This window comes from Agelaius phoeniceus, chromosome 2, assembly GCF_051311805.1.
Source record: "Agelaius phoeniceus isolate bAgePho1 chromosome 2, bAgePho1.hap1, whole genome shotgun sequence".
In the NCBI taxonomy this organism is placed as follows: Eukaryota; Metazoa; Chordata; class Aves; order Passeriformes; family Icteridae; genus Agelaius; species Agelaius phoeniceus.
This window is the reverse complement of record NC_135266.1, coordinates 28,454,973-28,479,283: the sequence shown is the minus strand read 5'-3', so window position 1 is coordinate 28,479,283 and position 24,311 is coordinate 28,454,973. Positions and strand designations below refer to the sequence as shown.

At 40.3% G+C, this 24,311-nt stretch overlaps 1 protein-coding gene across 1 annotated transcript in view; it reads left to right on the top strand.

Moving 5' to 3' along the window:
- The first annotated feature begins 408 nt into the window (after positions 1 to 408).
- The window catches only part of LOC129117602 (pinopsin-like), a 75,105-nt gene continuing 51,202 nt past the window's right edge, over positions 409 to 24,311 (top strand). The window contains exon 1 of the mRNA XM_054628350.2: positions 409 to 760. Within this exon, the coding sequence (XP_054484325.2) occupies positions 409 to 760 (352 nt within the window). The remainder of the gene's footprint in view (positions 761 to 24,311) is intronic.

Below are 24,311 nucleotides of genomic sequence, written 5' to 3'. Positions count from 1 at the left end.
GGACACCCATTGTCAGAGGGAAAGAGGGTAGCTGCCATTGATTGGGCTGTCCATCTGCTCTGAAGGAGGAGACCATGCTGAAGCATCTTTTTAAGATACCTTCCATTTTGAACATCAAAAAAGATCATCTACTATTATCCTAGGTTTAAGCAAGAAAGATGAATTTGAGGTGATTTTTCACTTGGTTCTGTTGCCCTGGAGTTACTGCAGAGCAGACCCCTGGAAAGACACAGTGCAGGAAAATAGTCCTGTGCTGCAATACAGTGTTTCACACCTGCATAACCATCTAAGAGATATCTCATCTGAGCAAAGATGACAGGGCTTCTGAGAGGATTTAATCTGTGATGGATTGACTTCTGGGAAACTGCTTCAGCAAAGGGCACCCAGCATCTCTGCCCTCACTGATCCATGACAAAGTCCAAAATGAACCACACTTGGATGTATAACCTGAGCTTCGGTGCACCTGCACATCCTCTTGAGCCAAGGGCTGGACTCTCACGAAGTGGGCACACAGTAGTGGCTGTTTTTCTTGGATTAATCTTGTTTTTTGGTTTCTTGAATAACTTGATTGTCCTCATCCTCTTCTGCAAGTTTAAAACGCTGCGTAACCCAGTGAACATGCTTCTCCTGAACATCAGCATCAGTGACATGTTAGTGTGCATCTCGGGCACTACCCTCAGTTTTGCATCCAACATCCGTGGCAAATGGATCGGAGGGGACCATGCTTGTAGGTGGTATGGCTTTGTCAATTCCTGCTTTGGTAAGAGTTCAGTGATGATTCTTTACTATTCTTTTTAGCACTGATGCACTAAGCAACATGATTAGGGAGCTAAATGCTCTTCTGTGGTGAACAGAAGGATAGTCTTGTTGCCTTGTTATGGTCGAGCTCAAGTGACCTGCACAGTTTAAAACATTTTAAAAAAAGACTTTATGAAGGAGTAGCATAGATCTAATAAATATTTCCTAACATATCTCATTCTTCAAAATTACTTATTTCCTAAGAGCTAAAAATGGAATCTTAAAAAAGGCTAGCCACTGGAGAGAGTTTGATTAAGTGTATGAACATATATAATACTTCCCTTTTTTTCAGGAAAATCTTTGCCATTGCTGCAGGTCTCTCAGTGTGGTTTCTGGCATGAACAAAGTCTCCTGAAAGTACTATATTTACCATTTTTAATTATCTCTCAATCTATAATATGAATTACTCGTGTCCTAGATAGTGAGTTCTTATCATCAGATGATTTCTGTTCTGCAAAGCAAAATATTTGGCTTGCAGCTTCAGTAGAAAATTAAGTTGCAAGAATAGATTTGTCAGAAGTGATGGGAAAAGTATTCGGTGTTGTTCTCCTGTCCAGACAAAATGCAAAATGTTTTTGCAACCATCTTTTGCACTGCTAGATGTCAGTGCTGTAACTGGACTTTTTTTTAATTATTAAAAGACGATAAAGGACAATGAACAGTCAGAGGGCAGCCTTCATCCCTCCAAGGATGAGGCCTGTTGCATCACCAAGCAGTGACCCTTTCTTCATTTATTCCTACATTCATAAAAAGATCCACTAAAGCATGAACTGGCCTGTGGGTGCATGTCTAGGTGTGACCCTTATCTAACCCAGACCAGGGGATTTGGCACAGCTCCCTCTTGCTCTGCATCCTTGCTTTGGTGCCTCCAGGCCACGAGGACAGGACAAACGCATTCCTGGCTCTTCTCCAACCCTGGTTTGCAGCACATCTTGTGTAGGCCCTTTGACCCAAGAAGCGCTCCCATAGCTCTTGATGTAAAATCAGGTGCTGAATTCAAACACGTGTTCTCTACCTGAATTATAAACTCTTTGCTACTTCCAAGTTGTGTCTCTGGTACCTGTCCTTTCCTCATCTGTGCTCCACTCATGACCATTAATTCATCCTGGCAGCTTCCTCTGGGAAACTGCTGCTTCGCACAGAGTGAAGTCTCAGGAGTTAGGAATGCTTGTAATATAAGAGCACTTTGGCCATCCAAAAATAGGCTTTATGGTCAATAGTACCTTGGCTTGTTTTGGTAGGTTGTTTTCAATTTGGTCTGTGCTGAGCAGAATGACATGTCTTCTTCCAGGTTTCCCTTCCATTTTTGTGTGTTTTATATATTCCAGTATTTCTGTAAGTAGTTTTCTCAGGCAGAAAGAAGCCAGGATGTTTTTTTTTTTCTCCATACTTTGAGCTTTCTTCTTATTATTTACCAGTGGGAGGGAGGAATAGCATTTGAAGAGAGGGAGAAAAAGAGGTAGGTGTTCAAGGGCTTAGAAAAAAAGGTATGTTGAAGGTGCCCTTTTGAGCCTGCTGGAATCTGTCTGAATACATGTGAGTTACCATCCCACGGACTGTGGAATTAAACCTGCAAATGCGTAAGTTTCTTCTAGGGTGTTTGTTTGTGGAACAATTCTTCAAAGTCAGATCTACATGAATTGGATGCATGGCAGGAGTGCAGATTTCTGTGCTATTGTGATATCTGTTTTCATGTGATAGTTTCTGCTGTGATTCTTAAAATTGATTAGATCATCAAGGACCACACAAGCAAACAAAACAGCAAAACCTGGAATGCCAAAGGTGACCTCAGCTCCTCTGAGTGATGTTGGTGCTGTCACTGGGGTATCCTGGGAAGCTGAGGCAGCCCAAATGCAAGTAGTTATTAAACTGTGCATAGTTCATGTGAAAGTCTTGCAGCACTCACATGTGTTCTTTCATTAGTGTGTATAAAGGGCATAATGAAGAAGTTTGCTTGCAGAGTTATAAATAAAAAATATTGATTAGGATATAGCATGAGTAAAAGCAAATAACAATAGAAGATTGCTTAATATTTATGTGTCTTTACAAACAAATTTTATCTGCTAATAAATACAATTATTCATTCTTTAGCTATTCCTAAAAAATCTCATACATTTATTAGCTAAAAAATTGGCTTTCCTCGATACCTCATGTCTGATTTTGGCCCATTGAAGATAAGAGAAAGGGCACTAAGATCCAGAAAAGAGATGTGTAATAGGAAAGGTAATTAAGATGAACTGAAGTTCAGCATCAAGGTTGGTAAGAGTAAATGCTTCAAAATTCTTATCTGTTTGGGGTTATTTTTATAATAGGGTAGATGATCCTTCTAGGATGAATAACAGTATAGGAACATACTGTTAATGATGTTAAGTGTTAATGATGTTAAGTGTTTAGGGATATGGTTTGGGGTAATGATGGTGGTGCTGGGTTGCTGGTTGGACTAGATAATCTTGAAGGTCTCTTACAACCTTGATGGTTCTGTGATGCTCTAAGTTCAGTGGCCCCACTAGAATTACACTTTCTTGTACTAAATGAAGATAATGAAGATACGCACCAGTTTTTGGGGTTTTTTTTTCTAACTGCAGTGTTTTTCTAAATCATGAAGAAACTTTAAGTGGGCAACTAATCTTCATGACTTGGTGATTATTTCACGATCTGTAAGACACACCTAAGCCAAATTCAAACTGTTAAAATATTTATAAATGCACTTCATTCTTGCAAATCTTCTATCAGGACTGTACTTTTAAGGTCATTTCCCCCCCCCCCCCCCCCCCCACTTGTTTTATGATACAGTGAAAGCCTCCTTTGTGTTTTAAACCAAATGGAGAGTGAAGGTGTTATCCTTCAGGTCTGTGGCTTGGATGAAACCTGAGGGAGTGAAAGTAGAAAGCTGAGATTTGTTTCAAATGTGAAGGCAAGGTGAGAGATCACTTTTTTAAAAAATCACATGCCTGGGAGGTGATCTGGAGAACACCTCTGATTCCCCTCCCAGCAGTGTTGACAGTGCCATGTACGTTGATGTCACTTGGTGGGAAATTGAGTAAGCTGTTTACCAGGCAATCCATTGCCTATCCCAGACACTGAAAAACCATGACCCAAGAATGACCACAGGAGAAAAAAATGATGGACAAAGTGTAGTTTTTTGGTTTAATTACTTACTGCTATCCCTATATCTGCTTTGTGATTTCAAACCATATGTGGAAAGTATAAGATTTGGAAGTTAATGGGAAATGCAGATGCTGATCAATAAACATGTAATGGGGATTTTAAGGAGAAAATCAAATACTGTGAGATCTGCTTTGGAAGTATAAGCTGTTGGGTCTTGATTTGGGGAAGGAAGCACCAGGAATGGAGCTAGAGGAGAAACAGCATGGTCTGTTCCCAGAGTAAATGGTTTTACCCTGGTGCTCGTCCTTGATTGCAGCTCTGTTAAGTAGGTCACTGCAGTGGAAATTGCACATCACTGACTTGGGGAAATTGATGGATTTTTAAAATTTGCTGCCATTACACACCACTTCATCATGGTTCGACAGGCTCATGGTTATACATTTAAGCAAACATGGAAAGTGACAGAGGGACAGGATCTATTTTCACAGCTGAACTCTCAGTAAACTTTGCAGGCAAGGTGAAAAAAATGATGGTTAAATATATCATGAAATGACTAAGACTTAGATTTTAATTTAGGAAAAAATGTATTATTTTTAAGGCACTCCCATAGAGACCACATACAGAGGAAGTGATATGCCATCCTAAGATTAGGTTTGTCTTGCAGTTTTGACCATCTCACATGTAATCTCTGCACACTGCCTTATTAAACATTTCAAATCTCTGGACAGATGCAAACCTTCAGAAAAAAAAAAAATTCTTTTCTCAAGATACTTGGACTAATGTAAACTTTCCAAACATGTAGGACAGGCAGAATTCGAGAATTTGAGAATTTGAACTCCTGGAGTTCATTTTTAGAACCACTACCCTATGCCATGTCATATCAGGATTAAATATTAAGTAGATTGATACATATGAGAAAGACAAAGCTCTCTCTGGCTACAGAAATCCAGCACTAGATTCTAATGCTGGAAAAGTTCCAAGGCACATTACTAGCAGGGAAATTTTTGTGCCTGTTGAACTCTTATCTCTTGTTTTCAGATGATTGTTTTTCTCTTTCTTAACCTTCATGGTGGTTAAAATACCTGGCAGCTTGGCTGAAAAGTTTTTTTCCAATATTTCATTGTAAAAAATGAATTCTGATTAGTGTTGTGTAAAAGAACATCACTATTCTAGAGGAGCCAGAGATGCCTATGTCATACAAAAGCTGTGTGACTTGATGTCTGTGTCTTCCCACAGAGCATCCTGTCAGTCCTGGGTGCAGCAGAGGGTTACAGTCCTCTTTGAACTGAAGTAAGGCATGTAGATGTGTCCTAATGTCCATTGATAACTCAAGGTCATACCTAAATGAGGACTTTAATCTTTTTAGAAACCCTGTACTCAACTCAGTGGGTAGATAATCTTTTCAGTCATATTAAAGCAGTTATTGATTTATTCCCTTGTAAAGTGCCAGAGAGCACAATGAATGAGAAATGGAGCTGCTCATGATTTTGCTTTAAAGTTCAGCTGCCTCGTGACCTTAAACAAATAATTTTTCTTCTTAGTATTTTACCTTGATTTTATATGCTGTGTCTTAGACTCGCTGCCTTAAACTAAGGTACTTACATTTAGAGCATAAACTTCCGACATACTGGAAACTCTCTGTTTATGGGATGCAGCTGAGATCTCAGATGTAATAAACAACTCTTCTGTGAAAAGATACGTTTTTTTCCACATAAAAGACACCATCTCACTTGGCTTGATCCTGCAACCATCATTGGATGGTTTCTGAGCTTTGATGCAGCAAGTACTCATCTCCCAGTGCAAAACCACTCTCATCAGCTCCTCACCTGCCCACTCATCATTGATTGCTCCTTTCCCAGTGGGCTTGGGATGGCATTAAAGGTGATACTTCTGTATATGAAGCTGGTAGCAAACACAACTAATCAGTATTGCTTAGGAAAAGAGTTCTGCAACAGACCCTGAAAACATTCTCTGTTTGAAGTGCACAGACTCTGTTATGCCTGCAGTCATTGTGACCCACGCAAGCTTTCCTCAGTAGTTGGTCAGTATCAGAAATAATCTGCTGGTTCAAACAGAGAGGGGGGAAAACCAGTGCCTGACTCATGGAAATAAGTCAAAAGTATTTACAGTCTCTTTATCTAAAAAAAAAAAAAGGAGAAATGCTGTCATGACCTAGAGGGATTTAGTTATTTTAATACAGTGTAACAATTGATGGTTTAGCCTAAATTTTTCTATGTAATTTCCAGCACTTGATATGTATTTGATTTTTATAGTAATCAAAAATACAAAAGTAGTTATTAAGAAGATATGTGATCTGAATTCCTCTTTTGGCATCTCCTCTTTAGAAAAACCGAAGTTAGCCTGCTATACTTTTTTATTTAAATAACTAATCAATGAGGTAAGTGTATATTATTAAATACACTTCTCAGGGCAATAATTACTTGGAAAAAATGAAATGCTTAACCCCTTAGAGACAGATGGGAATTGTCTGACTAAAACTAGACATTTTCCAATCCCCAAGGCTTTTTTATAATCAATAGAAAACCAGATCTGTACTGCCAGCATGCACACTGTTCAACACATCTGAGATGTTCTCTTCAGGGAGACATGAGATGTGTCCTCCATGCACTCATTATCTCCATGGACTATGAAAGGAGCCCAAGCTCAGGGGTGGATACCTGCTCTGTACCTCTCTGAAATCATGAGATGACCCTCACAAATGGAGTGTTTATTACTTCTTTTTTCTTTCTCTAATTTTCTTACTTTTGCTTATAGTTCCCTCCCCACTTCAGTATCCTCTTCCAGGATGTTTCCAGGAATTTCTGCTTCCTACATGCATTAAACACTGTACAAAGTTGAAATCGCCTTGAATAGTTGTGCAAGAGTGAGCATTTTTAAGATGTCTGCTGTGTTTCCATGAAGAGCTGTCCTAGTCCTCTTACCAATTTTACAATCCCAAATTCATAATGTAGGGAAAATGCTGTCAGCTCTTTCTGCAGGTAATTTGTAGAGCATGAGTACTGGACTTCTGCATTCAATTTACATGCTTAAAGTGGGGAGACAACTTGGGCAAAACTTTTGGAAAACATGATAAAGAAAGGATTCATGCCTTGAAGAAGAAAGTGAAAATGGAAGACCTAAAGTCCTACTCTGAATGCTATTTCTGAAATCAGAGACTTCACTCTGGTATGCACTTTAACATCTTCTTGAGGTAAGAGAAGGTTTTGCCTTGGTTACAGCAGAGTATCACCCAAGATATGTGCTGGGCTGGAGGTGAAGCACTGTGCAGCCCCTTGCTCAAGCCCTCCTCTCTTCTCCCTGTGGAATGGGGAGGAGAATCAAAGCAAAAATTTTGGTTGAGATAAGAACAGTTTAATAATTGAAGATAAATAATAATAATGGTAAACAATAACAATGATGACAATATAAGAGGGGAAAAAATTGGTCCACAATGCAGTTTCTCACCACCTGCTGATCAATGTCAGACCCTTACCAGCTGCCTTTCTGGGTAACTCCTCTCAGCTTATATATTGGGCATGTTGTTCTGTGGTCTGAAATATCCTTTTGGTTAGGTCACCTGTTCCAGCTATGCTCCCTCACAGTTTCATTTGTGTGCCTCCTCACTGGCAGACCATGAGACAAGGAAAAAAAAAAAACTAGGATAAACATGATTTAGCAAAAACCCCCAAAATATCAGTGTGTTATCAACACCATTCTCATTCTGAATAGAAAACATAATGCTATGAGAGCTACTGAGAAGAAATTAACTCTACCCTAGCTGAAAAGCAGGGCAGTGTCATTCAATGTACCCATTTACAGGGTGTTACAGACTACAGCTGTTGATGCTAATGGCATTAAGATCCTGTGGTTAAAAACCCCCAGACTTATGTCCTCCTCCCCTCTCTCATCTTTCATCACTGCAGAAATTCAAGCAATGGCTCAAACAGGAGCTGGAGAGTGCTCCAAAAACATCCTCAGGTACCCTCTATTTGCACCAGCAGCCACATGTAGATGGAAACATTTTCTCCCTTAGCTACCATTCTTAATGTTTTCTGACATGTTTTGTTGTATGATCAAATGAAATCTAGAGTCTATTTTCCTAATGCCTGTACAAAAGAAAACAGCAAAAAACCATGCAGAAATAATAACAGTGAAGGATGGACAACAGTTTGTGTATGTTTGTCCCTGAAAAGAGGGACAGAAGAACAGAAGAGTTCTGTAAGGAAATCGATCACCCCTTTGGCATTTTTTGTGTACAGATGTCAGTTGTCAATGCAAAAAAGTGTTCTGCTTGTGCCCAAGGTCTGTTTCTGTGCATGTGCAAGTGACTACAGATTTCTGCCAGTGTTTGATCCTTTCCAATTGGGGAGTCATCCTGCAGCCCAGTCACATACTTTTGGTTCTATGTTATGGGCACACATTGCAGAATGCTGGAGACTTTATTGTCCATGAGAACATCAGTTCACATGGACGCCTCAAACAAGAGTTTAAAGGCAAAGACCATGTTGGATTTCTTGCAGAATTATCCTGATGGTGAATTGAGTCTAAAAGGTCATGGCTATAAGCCCTGCTGGAGATGATGAAACAGCATTTCTGTCAGAGTTCAGGTTTAATCATTGATATTCCCAGGCCCTTTTCCCTAATCCTGGGTCGTGGCATTAACCCAGACAAGGCTATGCCTGATGCTGGCTTTCTTTTAATTTAGGAAAAGGCAGAAACCAGCTCTGTTGGTAGTCAGGTCACATACATGTGAAAAAATATGTCATTAAAATGTAGCTGGCTTTTTGGTCCCTCGGTGGGAATAATGACATAAAATAGAGGCCAGTAAATAAGCAATATTCAGTCAAAACCACATTAGAGAGCAATGGACTTTGCTTGTGAAGGGCTATTAAATCATATCTTTTAACTATGTGTTTAATAGTGTCTAATAATCTCTAGGAACTGTTAAGACCATTCAAATGCTGACACATCTGAACAGAATTCAGTATTTTTTGGAAAACTTTTAAGCTTCCTTTGTAGCCCCTGAAGTATGCCAGAGAGAGGATATTATCTTTGGCTGTTCACATCCAAGTTGCACACCTAGTGACCATTTCCTAACTCAAGACATTAATTTTCTATATCTTTTTCCTTTTAGGAAGCATTTAAGCAGAATCTTCCAGTCCAGTAAGCAAATGAAATTCACAGTCTTTTCAGTGATAAAAAGGATACAGAACCATTGGCATAGTTCCAAATAATGACATAATAATAGGTGATAGCTATAAAGTTCTTTTTTCCCCTCAGCTGTGGCAAATACTTCATACTTAAAAGTAATTATTAGGGTTTGTATTCTTTTTCCTATTGCTTGGGGCTTTTTATATTAGTGTTTCTGCTATGTTTCTAATTTTAAAAGTGCATTAAGTGAGAAAATAATTTTGTTAAATTACTAAAAAAGAAAAATAAATTTATTTGAAAGCTGAAAGTATTCTGTTTACATTTGTGATTTTCTACATATCAACACTAGCTGAGAAACTGCTTCTGAAATGAAAGATTCAGTAATGTCAATAAACTACATCTCTACTGAGTCACTGGCCACTTAATTGCTTCTGTGGATTTCTCAGCTAACATGATTCACTTCTTAAATAATCCAAATGCCTCCCAATACTGGGAGATTTGTGGATTTGGTTTTGATATGGGTTGTTTGGGCTTTTTTAAAACTAACTCAAAATTACCTCTGTCTGCTATAGACTTTCCCATAACTGATACAGGCAGGAGGATCATTTGGAATCTGCAGACAGTAAATGCAAGGAATACCACTCTGAGTAGGCATTTCACCCCCATGACATGCCCCCATCCCATTTCTGTGAGATGTCCCTGTGCTTTCCCTCCTGAGCAGTGTGGACCTGTTTGCCCCTCTCTCCCCTCCATGCTGCGCTGGCCCAGTGAGGATCAGGGGATGCAGTCGGGATCACCCCATGCACACAGGTGAAACCTCAGGCTCCTGGGGCTGCTTGACTCCCCAGGCATCTCTCCATGGTCTGGATGGTAATGCCTCTAATCAAGGTCACCTGGGTACCATCTTTTCTACCATTATACCTGACTTCAGCTGCTTCAGCTGAAGGTTTCTTGTGCCAGCTATCAGCATCAGGCTCAATTGCTCTGGGCTATTTCAGCCAACAAGTCTTCCCAGCATGTTGTAAAATTATGTTACTTCTCCTGTTTGTAGTTTCTTAAGCCTATTTCAAAGATTCCAGTATGATGAAGTAAAATCTTGTCCTGTGGTCAGATACAAACTTCAGCTGTTCCTTAAGAAAGTAATAATATTAATAGCATCCACAAAGCAGGAGGATAGGGACTCACTGGGCTAAGCTGGCAATCTTCACATCTATTTCTCAGTGTTTTATTGGAGGCAGACATTCTAATTTTCTAGTGTTGTTTTTCAATTATGTCTTCAATTGTTTCTTTCCCCTGCTCCTATTCTTTGTTTCTGTTGGTTTCACTAATGCAATTAAGAGCAGAATAGTAGATAACTATGGCAAGAAGGAACCAAGGTCAACAGGCTTCAGATGAATCAAAAGGAGACTTCTTTGTGTTGAATTATTTTTGTAGAGATTTATAACAGTAGAAATTTGTTCAGGACCAAGTGACGATCAGAAAACAAGGTAACAAACAGAAGACTTGATTGTAAAAAAATTTCATAAGGAATAGATCATCTTTACAAATCAAAAGCTATGTATAACTTTGCTTAGATTAGGACTTTGGTAATTTCTAAAATTCAAAACCATTAGTTAATTCACATATATGGCATTTTATTGCTTAATATCTAAGAATTGTCTGAGTCTAGTACAGACCTCTGAGTACTGGAATAGCACATTAACATCTGGCAAGATTTGCTTTCAGCTAAGAAATGGTATGAATTTTACAAAACCATAGATAATCCCATTGAACTTGACCTTATGAGAATTTTAGGACGCACAACAGTTAGACTTAATCCTTATGTGCATGTGTACACTGAAGCATTATTGTTTGCCAGATTTACAGTTTGGGGGTTGTGTTCTGTGTTCAGGCTGTTTGTGGAGTTACCAGGGGACCTCTTTAGAGTGACTGTTTAATCACCCTAATGAAATTAGGCAAGCTGTTTGGGCACTGCACAGCAGGCAGCCCGAGGCAGAGCAGGGTGGGCTCTGCTCTCCCCTCCACTGCTGGCAGCAGAGCAGGGCACTGCATGGGAGGCTGATGGCCATCCCTTCTGCTCAGTGTGAGCTCAGCAGGAGTCAATTAGAAACAGTTCTAGGGTAGGAGTTAATATGGCAGGGAGGACAAGTTGCAAATTCTGTCTCTCAGTGAAAGAGTGGAGTATGTACCTGGCATTTGTGTATATATTTTCAATTTGTTCTGTACACTGACTATGGTGCACCAAGTAACTCTTCTCCATGTAATTTTTTATAACAAATCACAGCAGTTTGCTCTAATTTATCAAAATGTTGAAATTTTACACTGTTTTTAATTTTACACTGCTCAATTTTCAGAGAAAAAATGTGTGGCAGTGCAAGAGGGCCAAGGTCCAGTAGTGGCTGCATGATTTTGCTGAGGATTGCTTTACTATGTGTACTTCTCAAAATTGAAAATGTATTTCTATTTAATATCCTTGAGAGAGGCAAAGACCACATCACAGGAGTAGGATGAAAGGGTGCCAGATAAATATGTCAGTCAGAATTTAAATAGACTTTTTCTAATGGGTAGAAAGCAGGTTATGAGGCAAGATAAAGCCTTAGCTTAATATATGCCGAGATAAGAGCAGTAGATAGTAGCATATCACCATCTGGTTTGCTTCATGGAGCAGTTTCTCTCTATAGGTCAGTGCACCAAGTGGTGTTTAACAAGGAATTTGAGAATGAGTAAGAATTTTACAAGTCAATATCTTTTCTAGGGTTGTGGGCACTCAGACATTTGGAAAAGAAATACTGATATCAGATACAAGTAGGTATTAGCCTCTTACTGTGCTGTAATTGTTTTTTCTTATCATTTCAATAAGTTATGCCTTGCAAAGTGTTTTTTGTATAGATATCAAGTATATGCCATTCAAAGTACTTTGCTTAGCTATTCTTCTAGAATACTAAACTTAAAGCTGGGATAATGTTCAGCATCCAATGATATTTTTCCAATATATAGTACCACAGTCTGTGATTTGTGGTGTAGGGACACCTGTCTTCCCTGAAGCAGTACTTTTGAATCTAACAGTCTTGCTGTGTTTATCTCCCATTCCCTTGCTCTCAGGAAACCTGCAAAATTTTGGTATGCACAATATAATATATAAAGGAATTCTACTTATTAACAATGTACTAACTATGTACTATGCAAAGAGAAGTACCTTCTCCAGTTTGTTTATTCTGAGTCTGCAACCTGATGATTTAATTTGAAAACCTACTTATTTTAGGAAACACTAAATAATCTTTCCCTGTCCACCTTTTCTTTCTTTTCTCTGTTTTCCAGTTCTAATAAGTCCTGATGTTTGCTTTTCTAAAAGTTGCTGAGCATTGCTGCTTAGTGGAAGTGGCTTGTGTAAAGTTCTCTGTCATAATTCTCTTTGCAGAACACTAAGTCAGAAACAATTGCTGTGTATTTAAAGCCAGGTCTGTTTTCTTCCACATATGGCTGTTTACATCAGTACTGCATCTCATCTGCTCCATGGCTCCATTTCATGTGCTGCAGTACTTCACAGTCAGTTTTTGTTGATTTTGAGTTATTCTGTGAAGTACAATCAGAAAACTTGTCACTTTTCTCCATCTTTTCCAGATAATTTATTAATGTGATGAATAGCCTAGGGCCTAGGACAGATCCATGGGGAACTTTGCTGTCCATAGTTTCCACTAAGAAAACTAATTTTTTTCTCCTGTTTTTTATTTCCTACCTCTATTTAATTATTCATTCACATGAAGATATCTGTTATTGCATGGCAGTTTACTATCCTTAAAAGCTTTTTGGCTAGTCAAAGTTGTTTGAAAATCCAAGTAGGTTTTATCCAAGTAGGCATCAGCCCTATCTGCACGGCACTGTCAAGGACCTCTGATGAATTAAGTAAGGTATGGCTTCCCTCCATGATAGCCACACTTGCTCCAATATGTCACTGCTACACTTTCTAGTGCAATTTCCACCTATCTATCCAGTGCTGAAGATTAGACTAACTGATTGGGTGAAAATGTACTGCAAAGGATTTCTGTCTGCATTGGTTATATTTAATTTTTTAATGGATGTAGCAAAAGATCTCCTCTTTGAGGTCCTTTGGAGGGGTTAAGGAATGGGGAATGCTACTTTTCATCTTTGCACATCCTTCAGCCATCAGAGTGATCTTGGATAGAGACAGGAGCAGCCTTCTCAGCTCACCTCCACACCATGTGAGATTGTGGGGATGTAAAACTGCACAAGACACTCCCGGCTCAAAGACAGTGTAAAGTCTGGTCATTATATTTTGAGACTGCATTCATAGTATCAGATATGACTATTTATTGACCAGTTAATATCTAATTAGAATAAAAACCAGTTTGACCACTGGACATTATGAAAAACTTGACTCAGAAGAGTTAGTATTTGTAGTGTGCACCACCCCTAGGAATGGTAACTGCCAAAGAAACCCCCCAGATTATTGAAAATCTTTACAAATAGAGCTTTATTATTAAAAATAAGCATTTGGGTTCAGTGAAAAAGGAGGGGCTCATTGGAAAGACGTTGGTTGTGTGTTCTGGTGGACACTTGGCTCACTGGCTAGCAGATGCTAACACTGTCATTTCACCTCTTAGCTGATTTGGTGCCATGTCCCCCATACAGAAACCCCCTGAGACTGCATGTGATGTATTAAAGCTGTGCACATCCTCGGCGAGAAGGAAGGTTCTGGGGATGCCCCCACGTTTCAAAAGGAGCAGTCCTGGCAGGAGATGGGGGCCCTGCAGGATGGTGTGGGCATGGGGGTGCAGCAGTGAACCTGACTGCCCTGAGAGCGTCCTGCTGCTACATCAGGGCTGCACATCCATTCCTGCTTTTCTCATGCACGCAAGCCCTAAAGATTTTTCCCGAGATGTTGCTGTACAGGAGCTCCATCTAGTGCTGACATTTCTTACTCCGATTCCTTACGGCAGCAGAATAAATACACTGATATGGAGGCAGCCAAGTCAGGAAGCTGAGTTTGCTGAGGCCAGCCTGCTTTCCAGAATGCAAAGGGGTCCTGCCTAACATATGGAAAGTGAGACAGAAGTGAACATTCAGGGATGTTTCTGTACTATGCTGGTATCATTAAGATGCAAAAGGGAATTCTCTGCACTGTTTATGCCACTGGGAATTTGTTGTTTGGATGGATAGGCATATTAATAACATTGCAGAAAAATATGTTGGTACTCACTGATGCACATTAAGTCACCAGATACAGCTAGGAATTAAGACCACCTTTAAAGCACAACATAAACACCTTTAAAAATTCAGAAAAGGAGGGGGAAAGAAAGAGGAAAAACCCAAGATATTTTTTTCCTATAAAAAGTAATACGTGCTGTCTGTATTGAAGATACCACCAAACACAAAGGAAAGGGTATGTTGTACAAAGGATGAAACAGAGAAATGGCCATTGAGAAAAGAGCAAGAAAGATTTATTGAATAGGACCAGTAATGCTCATTGTCATATTTCTCTCAGCAGGGTTGGATCCAACAGAGATTTTTCAGTAATTTTTTTCAAGTGAAATGTTAAACTGTGACTCCCATTAGAGTTACGCAGGAAGACGCTTCTTTGGAGAAAGGAATGATTGCCTGTTCTAATGGATTCATGATTCCAAGTCATCTTAACAAAAGAGAACAGATAATTGCAGGCATTAGATAAATGGCAATTGGTGGATTTATTTCTATTCAAATTGAATAGTTGATATCTGAGGTAGCCTGTATTTGGAAAATGGTTGTAACTGCTAACGTTCAACAAATGATTGTGGGAAATATTTTCTCAATTTCAAATAAGTAGAAATGCTTTTAATACATCAAAAACCAAAAGGAAATTGTGTTCTGATGACTAATATGTGGCAGCAACTAGAATAAGAGTTTATTAAAGAATATTTAATTTTTTTACCATTTATTCTATGTTTATCATATAAATATTTAATAAGCATATCCAAATAAAGCCAATAATGTTCTGAAGCACACCCCATTCTCAGCTGCCTCTGTCAGTTTTTGAGGCATCCATCCACTCCTCTGAAGTTCATATCCTTTATATTAGCCCTGAACTTATCAGTTGCTATATTCACATTGTGGTTTTCCTATATCATAAAAGTTCTGCTGTGATTTCTTTATTCACTGAACTTCAGGCAAGTCAGACTACTACTGGTTGGTTGTCCTCCAATACCAGACCTCACTTTCAGTCCATTCATCTTAACTCTGAAATATCTTCTAGGTTCAGTGGGCTTTCTTTTTAGCTCTGGAAAGGCTTGGGGTCTTCTGCCAAAATCAGTTGGATGCGGGCTCATAAAGTATGTATCTCTTTTTTTTTTTTTTTGTTTGGTACAGAAAAGGAAAAAGTGGACAAAGTTCTGGAGGTTTAGTGAAGAAGGAGCAGTATCTATATATGTCTGCCACTCTCCAGACCTGTCTGAATCTCTTCTCAATATTCATTTTTGTTTCTCATCTCAAAAAATGGAAAAAAAAACCCCAAACACCAAACCCCCTCAACAAAAACTAGAACCTTTAATAATAATATTTTGTGAAATCCCTTATTCACAATGTCTCACATGTTTCTCTCTCAGATTTGCTCATTTTATGGTACCTTCCCACTAGCCCTACTGGCAATGAAAATTGCTATCTAACTTAACTGGGTTCTATCAATTTAACTGAATTTGTTTCATTCCAGGCTGCCTATCCCATATTTTGCAGATCAGTCAACATTCTTGCTGCCAGTTTTTGGCAATTCCAGTAAAATGCAAAAAGAAGTGTAACCTGTAGAACCTCACTGGAGACTATATATGACATAGATTTTTCCCTGGCAATGAAATGTCTACTGTGAGACTCAGAGCTAGAAGGCAAAATGGAATTTTAATTTTTATTTAAACAATTAAAAAGTTTTGTTCTTTTTTCCTCTGTGATGCTGTGACTTAGGAGTTTTTCATATTTTAATAAAGTGCATATGTGTCTTGGTTTAGAGCAAATCTGGGAGGAAATCTCCAAAAGGGTCCCTCTAGAAAGCAAATTCAAGCGGCCCCTCCCCACACTGGTTCAGGAGACATAAATCTCCTTCAAGAAAAGTGGAAAAAAACTGTTGATTCAACAAGCAAAGCATTCACAAACATGAAAAAAATTAATAATATTAAATAATGGAACCTCTCATTGTTCTGAAGAGATGGCACATTGAAAGAGAGTCCTTTTGTAGTTCAGAGTCCTTGTTTGTGGGTGTGTCCTTGCCTTTCTCAGTCTCTCTGGGGCTCGGGTCTCTCTCTCTGGAGCTCGGGTCCAGTGACCCAGGCACAGTGCAGCTTGGGGGGGCCCCCCAGATAATAATCCTGGTGTTCCTGGGATGAACAATGGCTGAACAGTTCCAAAAAAACCTTCTGGCCTAAGCTAATGAGAGAAAAAAAGCAGTGAAAACAGCAAGGGGAAACTCCCTGTCTCTCTGCAGAGCAGAGGACTCTGAGAGCACTGCTTTTCTCTGTGTTTTGAATACAGCTGCCAAAAAAATTCCACCGCTTTTCCTTCTCACCCCCTTTACTCTCAGATCTAGTTTTAAAGATGCAGAACTTTTTACTGGGCTAAACAGACTGAATGGCTAAACAGATGATACAATTCAGCATTTTGAAGTCACCCCAGGACAATATGCTATGAGAAAACCAAGTCAATCAGTCAGCTTTTGAAAGTTTCTGCTTTTATCATTATAATATTCTTACCTCCTTGCTTGCAAAGAAATCTCTGATGGCAGCAGCTACTGGAGTGAGTACCACTGTGGTTTTATGCAAGAAATGTATTGATTTTAATGGAAGAAGAGCCCAAGAGTTTTACTTATAAGTATTAATGTGGAATGGTATATAGAAAATGGAAACAAAGGTGATGATAGAATGGATTGCTCTTACAAAGTCTCTGATGCTATGGCAATTGTTAGGTAAGATACTTTGGCCCAGAGAAACAAAATTGCAACTGAAGAATAAGCAACCATTAGAAAAAGACTGTTGCATTTTTTCTTTTTTACATCTTGCTGCTTCTAAACCTCTCTTAGGGAATACTAGACCTACAAATCGTATTTCATGCATGATCTCTGGCAGATGATACTAAGATATGTTTTCAGAAAGACTTCTAAGGAGACACAGAAGTACAAATATGTTGGAAATGTCATGAATTTTAAGATTTTAAGTTGCTTAAATTTTTTATGTTTCATTTTCATGTGTGGAGTATTTTATTTCTGTAGAGAACTATCAGAAATGCTTTCATTTATATTCAGGAAAGTCATTTCCCTTGAAAACAGTACTGAGTCACTGATAAAATGAGCTTTGTATAACTCAATAACGTATTTATGTAATACCATTCAGTAGAACAACTTGTAATTAAGCTCAAAACTTGAAATTTGAGGTATTAAGAGGCTTCATTTGAAGAGAGCTGTTTCTTACTGCTGTTCTTTTGTGTTTAAGTCCTTGGACAAGCACAATGAAAGGTATCATCCAGAAAAAAACAGTAGAATACCTCAGCACAGGATTCCCCATTATTCTCAACTTGGGGTGTATCTCCATCTTACTTCCTCCATCTTATTGTGCCACAGACATTTTTAGTATATTGTCCAGCTAATGGAACAGCAGATTTAGCAGCTGAAAAATGAGGGACTAGAAAGAAGGGAACATAGCAATGTTAGGATGCATAACATTTCTGAGAGACCTACCTGTTGCTCCTGTTAGGTACTTACCAGCACAGCATTTGTAAATGGAGACCAGAGCATGCCTCTTCCACCTCTACCAGTGTCCTTCCAGCACATGCTCTTCCTTGCTTCCTGCCTCTCCGAGTTCACCACTGCACAGTGCCTGACTTCAAAAGGAGAGGTGCAACTTTTGGTGGGTCCCAGCCTGCCAGCTGCTGGTTCACATTCCCCTTGCACTTCCAGCTGCATGATATCCTTCCCAGGTGTCCTGGCTGTGGAGAGGGGTGCAGCTCAGCACTGTTTCTATGTGTCCAGGTTGCTATTCCATAACACTCACATCATCACTGCAGGCATGGTTTCAGGACAAAGAAAAGGTGAGTGCACTCCTACATGTGTGTCATTTTGTCTCACTCTTCACTGGGGGGATTGCTGGGATCAGCTGTGTGGACCCTGTCCTCTGTTGCCACTGCCTGTCCCCTTCCCAGTTCCTCCAAGGCATGGCTTGGGGACGTGGTTCTGAAAAAGTGGCAGCCTTGTCTCCAAGACACTGGGCTGAAAAGCAGCAGCAGGGCAGGAAGCATCTACGGGAAACAGAGGGGTGGAGAGGAACCTGGTTCCAGCCAAGCTGAGCTAAAAGGAGCAGAGTGGAGCCAGGTGGAGCAGGGTAGAACAGTTCAAAGTGGCCATGTCGCATGGAAATGAAGCAGTGAAGCACAGCGATCTGGAAAAAACCAGGCATCACAGCACAGATTATCCAGCTTTTGGGGGATTTGTCCATCATGGTTTTCATTGTCTCAGGCTTGGGAACAGGAGTGCTGACTGCAGAAAGTGCCCATGCCCATCTGGAGAAACCATGTGGTGCTGGGCATGGGAACGGCCACCACCGTGACTTTGTCCTGGCAGCCACGCAAAATTAAGCTGAGCTAACAAACAACTCCTCATGCGTAAAGCACCTTCTCTTTTTGTATACTTTTGTTATTAACATTGCTGCTATTACTGTGCTTTTCTTATTCCATTGCTGTTTGCTTTCAATAAATTATTATCTCTACCTATAGTCCCTGCCTTTGTCCCTCTCTTCCCAGAAGGGTGGAGGGAAGAGGAGTGGCTTATTTAGAGATTCATTTCAGGCTGGTGTTAAATAACCACACCAGGATATTATGTGAAAGCTGGCCCCCAGGAATGGGTGTTACATGCACACACATACATAAATGGAGTCTTGCAAATATATGAAGCCTCATTGTTTTCATTCAGCAACACATTGAAGCAGCAACGGTGGGAGTTGCTGTTGGTTAACCTCTGCCACTGGCAGGCCCCTCTGGAGTAATTAGAGGGTCATGTAGATGCCATGTGGGAACTTAGTATCACTTACTATCCCTTTGATTTCCCCTCTACATTTTGTACATGGCTGGCAGATGATCAGATGCACCCCCAAGGGTGCTCAGCTTGCACCGTCCTGCAGTGGGGCTCAGTGGCAGAACAGCCAGGTGCACCCTGGTTCCATGCCTTGTACCAGGCTCTCAGCTGCATTTTGCCCTGTCTCTGTCTCAGCAGCTGAGTTTGGGCTGCATGTGGGCTGCAGTGGTACTGGGGCATGTGTGGACTTGCTGTGGGGTTACTGTAGTGGTTTTTGGTTCACCAATCTGAGTTTTCCGGACAATGCATCAATTGGTGTAGTGGGTTTAGTGCTGACCAAATGCCAGTGGACCCACTAGAATTATTTACTCATTTCCTGCTGTGAGATATGGGTTAGGAGGAGGGCAGAACAAGCTCAAAACTTTAAAGGATATAAATAAAACTTTATTAACAGAACTAAAAGATAATAAGAAATCAGAATAAACCTTCAGAACACTTCTCCTCCGCCACACCCTCTCTCCCACTGACAACAAAAAGAGACAATACCTAGAACTTTCAGTCAGTTTACCACCTCTAGGATAGTCTTTCTTCAGTTCTCTTAGGGAGAGGAGTCTCTCTTGCCATGCCACGGAGACTTCTCCACAAGAAACAGTTCTCTCGTGGCTTCAGTGTAACAGTGAATGACCCACCGGGGAAAGGAAAATCTGTTCGCAGTGTTAAAAGTTCCTCCCATACCTTGCAGCTTTCCCATAGCTGCTTTCATGGGCTATGTCAATTTATTGGGGTGCTATTTTAAGAATAAGCTGTTCTAGCATGAAAACAAAAGTTCTCTTCTTTTATCTCTGAGAACACAGGATTTCTTCTATCCCTGGGGCACTATTTCTCATCTCTCTCATCTTTCTGTTCAAGCTTCTCAGTGAAATCACAGCTACGGCAACATCTGCTTATTTCAACGCTGGTTCTTCTGCTCACAGCTGTAGTTAGAACACTACATCCCTCCAATGAATTCCACAAATTACTGGGAAAAACAAAGTCTGATATATCAAATATATTTTCACCACAGCGTTACAAAAGAATTTCAGCCCAAGACTAAGGCATCTCCTCAATCCCCTCCCATCTATCATTTGACCCCTTCTTCGCTGTCCCGTGTTGTTTCCTCTACATGTCTTCACCCTTTCCTTCTCCTGATTCAGGAGGGAATTGGTGTTTGTAGGTTCGTTTGTTCTCAAGCTTTATCAATTGAAGCAGTTTTTATAGAGTTCTGCAGTGCTGAAAGGTTGATCTTGTCTTTCCCTGCCGATCCTGTGGTCCCCGCCGGCACTGCACCAGCAAGCCGCGCTGGCTCCCGGCGCCACCCCGCACTTTTCCTGCATGCAGGGTGCCAGGAAAAAAGAAAAAAAGCCTGCTGCCACTGCTTTTGTCTTTCTGTTTGCAGCATAACTGGCTAAAAGCGGCTAAACAAACAAACAGCCAGGTAGCCACAGCTGTGCAGCAGTGTCGCTCTACTTGCGGCGATTTTGGCCGTGCAGTCCCAGCCATGCTGCACCGGGCCAGCAGTAGCCACTTCTGACCCTGGCCGCTCCTGGCCTCGGGGCCACCCAGCACTGGCCGCAGGGCCACTCCTGGTGCTTTTACTGGAATTAACAAAGTTCATTTGCAAGCCATGCTGAGAGAGCTGTGGTCACATGGCGCTACCCCAGGCATGCGGATTTCAGCTGAGCAATCCTGGCCACATGGCCGCTCCCGGTCTTGGGGCTGCCGCGAGTGCCAGCCACGGGGCCACTCCCGGTGGAAAGTCCTGGCCACATCATTGCTCGCGGCCTTGGGATAGTCCCAGTGGCATGGCCCAGCATAGCGGCAGCAGAAATCCCAGCTGAGGCACGCACTAGCCAGGCCGTGTGGGGCCGGCCCGGCCAGTGCCGCAGCAGAGCCCGGCCAGGCCCTGCTAGACCCGTGCCCAGTTACCTGTTCAAGGGCTGGAAGCCAGAGAGCTTTTTCCCAGGTTTTGTTCGCTCTTAAATGTGCTTTTCTACAGAGGCGTGTAAAACTCTTTTAAGTGATTTAACCAGGTGTCAATCTTCAAAACTGGACAGCTGATCAGCTCTGCCAGATCCCCACAGGGAACCACTCCCATAACCCATGGACTTTCCCCCCCCAGATGAAAACCAGACGTCGTTAAACCTCGATAGTTACTGAGGTCAGTACAGAGGATGCAGGGTGGGAAAGGGGTTGTAAAGGCCTGAAGACAGCACAGCAGAAGAGTGAAAACAGTTTGTGCAGGTAACGGAGAGCTCTGTTTCCAGCACTGAAAGGTATTGATTCAGCCAAGCCTGAAGGACTGTGTGCTGATAGTAATAGTATTAATACTCATGGGTGGAGGATCCTGCACCCATTGAGAGGAGCATGACCTCAAGGAAATGCCAACAGGGAGCAGCAGTCTTGCCTCAGACTTACAAGACACTTATAGGCAGGATTTGTAAGCAATGAATGATTTCTGATAGCTGGAGTCTCTTGTTCTCTATGTTGCACAAAAAGAAATTCTAGACAGGACATCTTAAGCACTGACCCTTGGGTATGGGTCTGTGTGAGTGGGTATGAAGAGTGTGAGTGAATGAAAACTATGAGACAATGCCTGTGAGTGGGTAAAATCAAACTTCATAGAGGCTGGGTGTGGGAAATCTGTCTTGGGTTTTTGCAAGCACTTGGATTTAGTTTTTCTCCATTAATTTTTTGTTGAAGAAGGTGCTATTGTATCCCTCCATTCTCAGTCTGCCTAAGGTTACCTGTGTTTTCTTTTCATTGCCCTTGCTCAATGTTGATAACTGGAACATAGTGCAGGATATCCCTTTCAACATACAATCAGGACTGCTCCAGGAAGCCCCAGGACTCAAACCATGATGTAGTCTAATGACCTGCAGGCCATTTGAGAGGCCAAATATGTCTAAATTAGAAGTCAAAATGTTGATCCAGTGTAGGCTGAATTCCTGGGATTCTCATTTTTTCATAGCCTCCAGACCATGGGTGAGCTGCATCCCCTTTCCAATTACTACATCAGTGAGCAGCATAAACCATCAAAAATGAATAAGAAAATGTAACACTTTTAGCTAGAACCCATGGGAACAAAGTGTAATGATTTGCTGAGCCTTTTACAGCATGCTCTCTGCTGTGCTGCCAGGGAGAAATGTACAGATCCTTAAATAAAAGTAAATAATAGATAATGTTTCAGATGATAGGCCTATAAATAGATGTCTGTCCTGGTTTATGACTTGAAATTTAATTTCGTGCACTCTACTCACTGCACCTAATTGCCATGTAGCAAGGTTTATGCTCCACACCCAGCTAGTATCAAAGTCACTTATTTCCATGGTTAACTTTTGAATAATTATCTATTCCTGTAATGCAATCTGCATGCAGGAATTTTTGACATTTTTCAGTACTGTTCAGTGAGAATCTCATTTTCGTTCCTATGTGTACATGAAATGTTGGGGGAGCAAATTACATTTCTCAGTATGATTGACTCCTGTGGAGTTATTTGTCTAGGTATCAGCTTGAGGCTCTAAATGTTTGTTGGAAGCAAATTCCATTTAGATTTGCAATTTGTGAACCTAATTTTGTTGCAGTTCTAGAAAAAATTATTCATTTGAAATTAATATACACAGTCTACACAGTCATAAATGTTACTACTCAATAAATGAAACATTGGCATAAAAAATTACAATTATTTTCTTCTTTTTATAGCTTGCATTAATTTTTTTAATTTGTTTTTTTGTAGTTAAGGCTGTGGAGATTGCACTCAAGTCTTTTCTTTAGAGACAATCCTAAAGTATTTAATTGTGTTTTGTTTTTAAGCTGAGATTCTCACTAGTTCCTCTGACTGCAACAGATAGTGCATAAAATAGAATACCAGATAGCTGCAGGATTTCTAACAAAGGTCACAACAGTTAAGTGCACCTGGCATTAAGAAAACTCTGTATGCAAAGCTAGGAGGCATAATGAAAACTGAGAGGCTTTATTCCACTTTAGCCAGAACAGATTACAAGAAGGTCATGAGGAAGGGCTGAGGAAACTACAAACCTGTTAGTCTAAAATCAGTACCTGGAAAAATTAAGGAGAGGATGACACTGGGTGCTAAAGAAAAGCATGTAAAGGACAAGGCAATCATCAGTTTTTTTGCTGGCAGCTCATTCACTGCAAGCTGACAGGTCATGTACACCTGATCCTCATATTTTATTTCCAGCCATTGTAAATTAAGTACTGAACACAAAACCTGGTTTTGCCTTTTTTATGAAATAATGTTGTTTCAGTCCAACACATGAGTATCTGTTATAATTGATGAAAGGATAGTGGTGTATTTCTAGGATTCAGTTATTGAACTAATAAAAGAGTGAGATTTTTTTTAAAAAAAACTGTTTGGTTGGGGTTTTTTATTAATTAAAAAGCTGAGAATATTCTTAGCAACCAGGGACACTGGAGCTGCTCTGTCCCAACATTGCAACAAGGTTACTTTTGATGTAGTTTTTTTTGATCAGTCTTGGCTTCTGTGTTAAGTTGAAGTGCCCTCCATCAACAAGGTTAGATGGAGCTGCATTGCTGGGGCATGTCTTGTGACTTTGTGTTCACTGCCCAATGTCACACAAGTAAACAGAGAGGGTTACAGAGCCCTCTGTTGTTCCCGTTTCTTCCTCACCTGGGTAATAGGTGTTTTAATTACTCGCAGCCAATTAAACAAAATGTATCTCACTGTTGGAAAAAGCTAGTTGTACTTGTTAATTTTTTATTTGGATTTTGGATTTGAATTTATATTTTTGTCTTTCAAAGTACCAGTTCTTTCAAAGTAATTCTAATTTTTTCTGAAAAGTTAGTTGGACTTACTAAGTTTGAACCATATAAAGAATGTTGAATTCTTTTATCTCTTATGAACTACCTCTTCTGTATACTCCTCATTTTCCCTTGTCTTGAAAGTAATAGAAGTCAGTGTGTAGTGGTATTAATTGTGGTGCTATTAAAAAGTTCAAACCTTGAAGTCTTACTGTGCCAAACTCAAAAATAATGGATTTTTTTTCCTGAACTTTGGTGGTCTGGGATTCCATAAATTACAATTTTTGTCCTCCAGAGAAAAGTGTAATTTGTGTCATGTCAGTGGGACTCAATAATAAGGTGAGCAAAGATCAATTGGCTCCTGCCAAGATGTGCAGTTAAATGTCATGAGTTTTCTTCT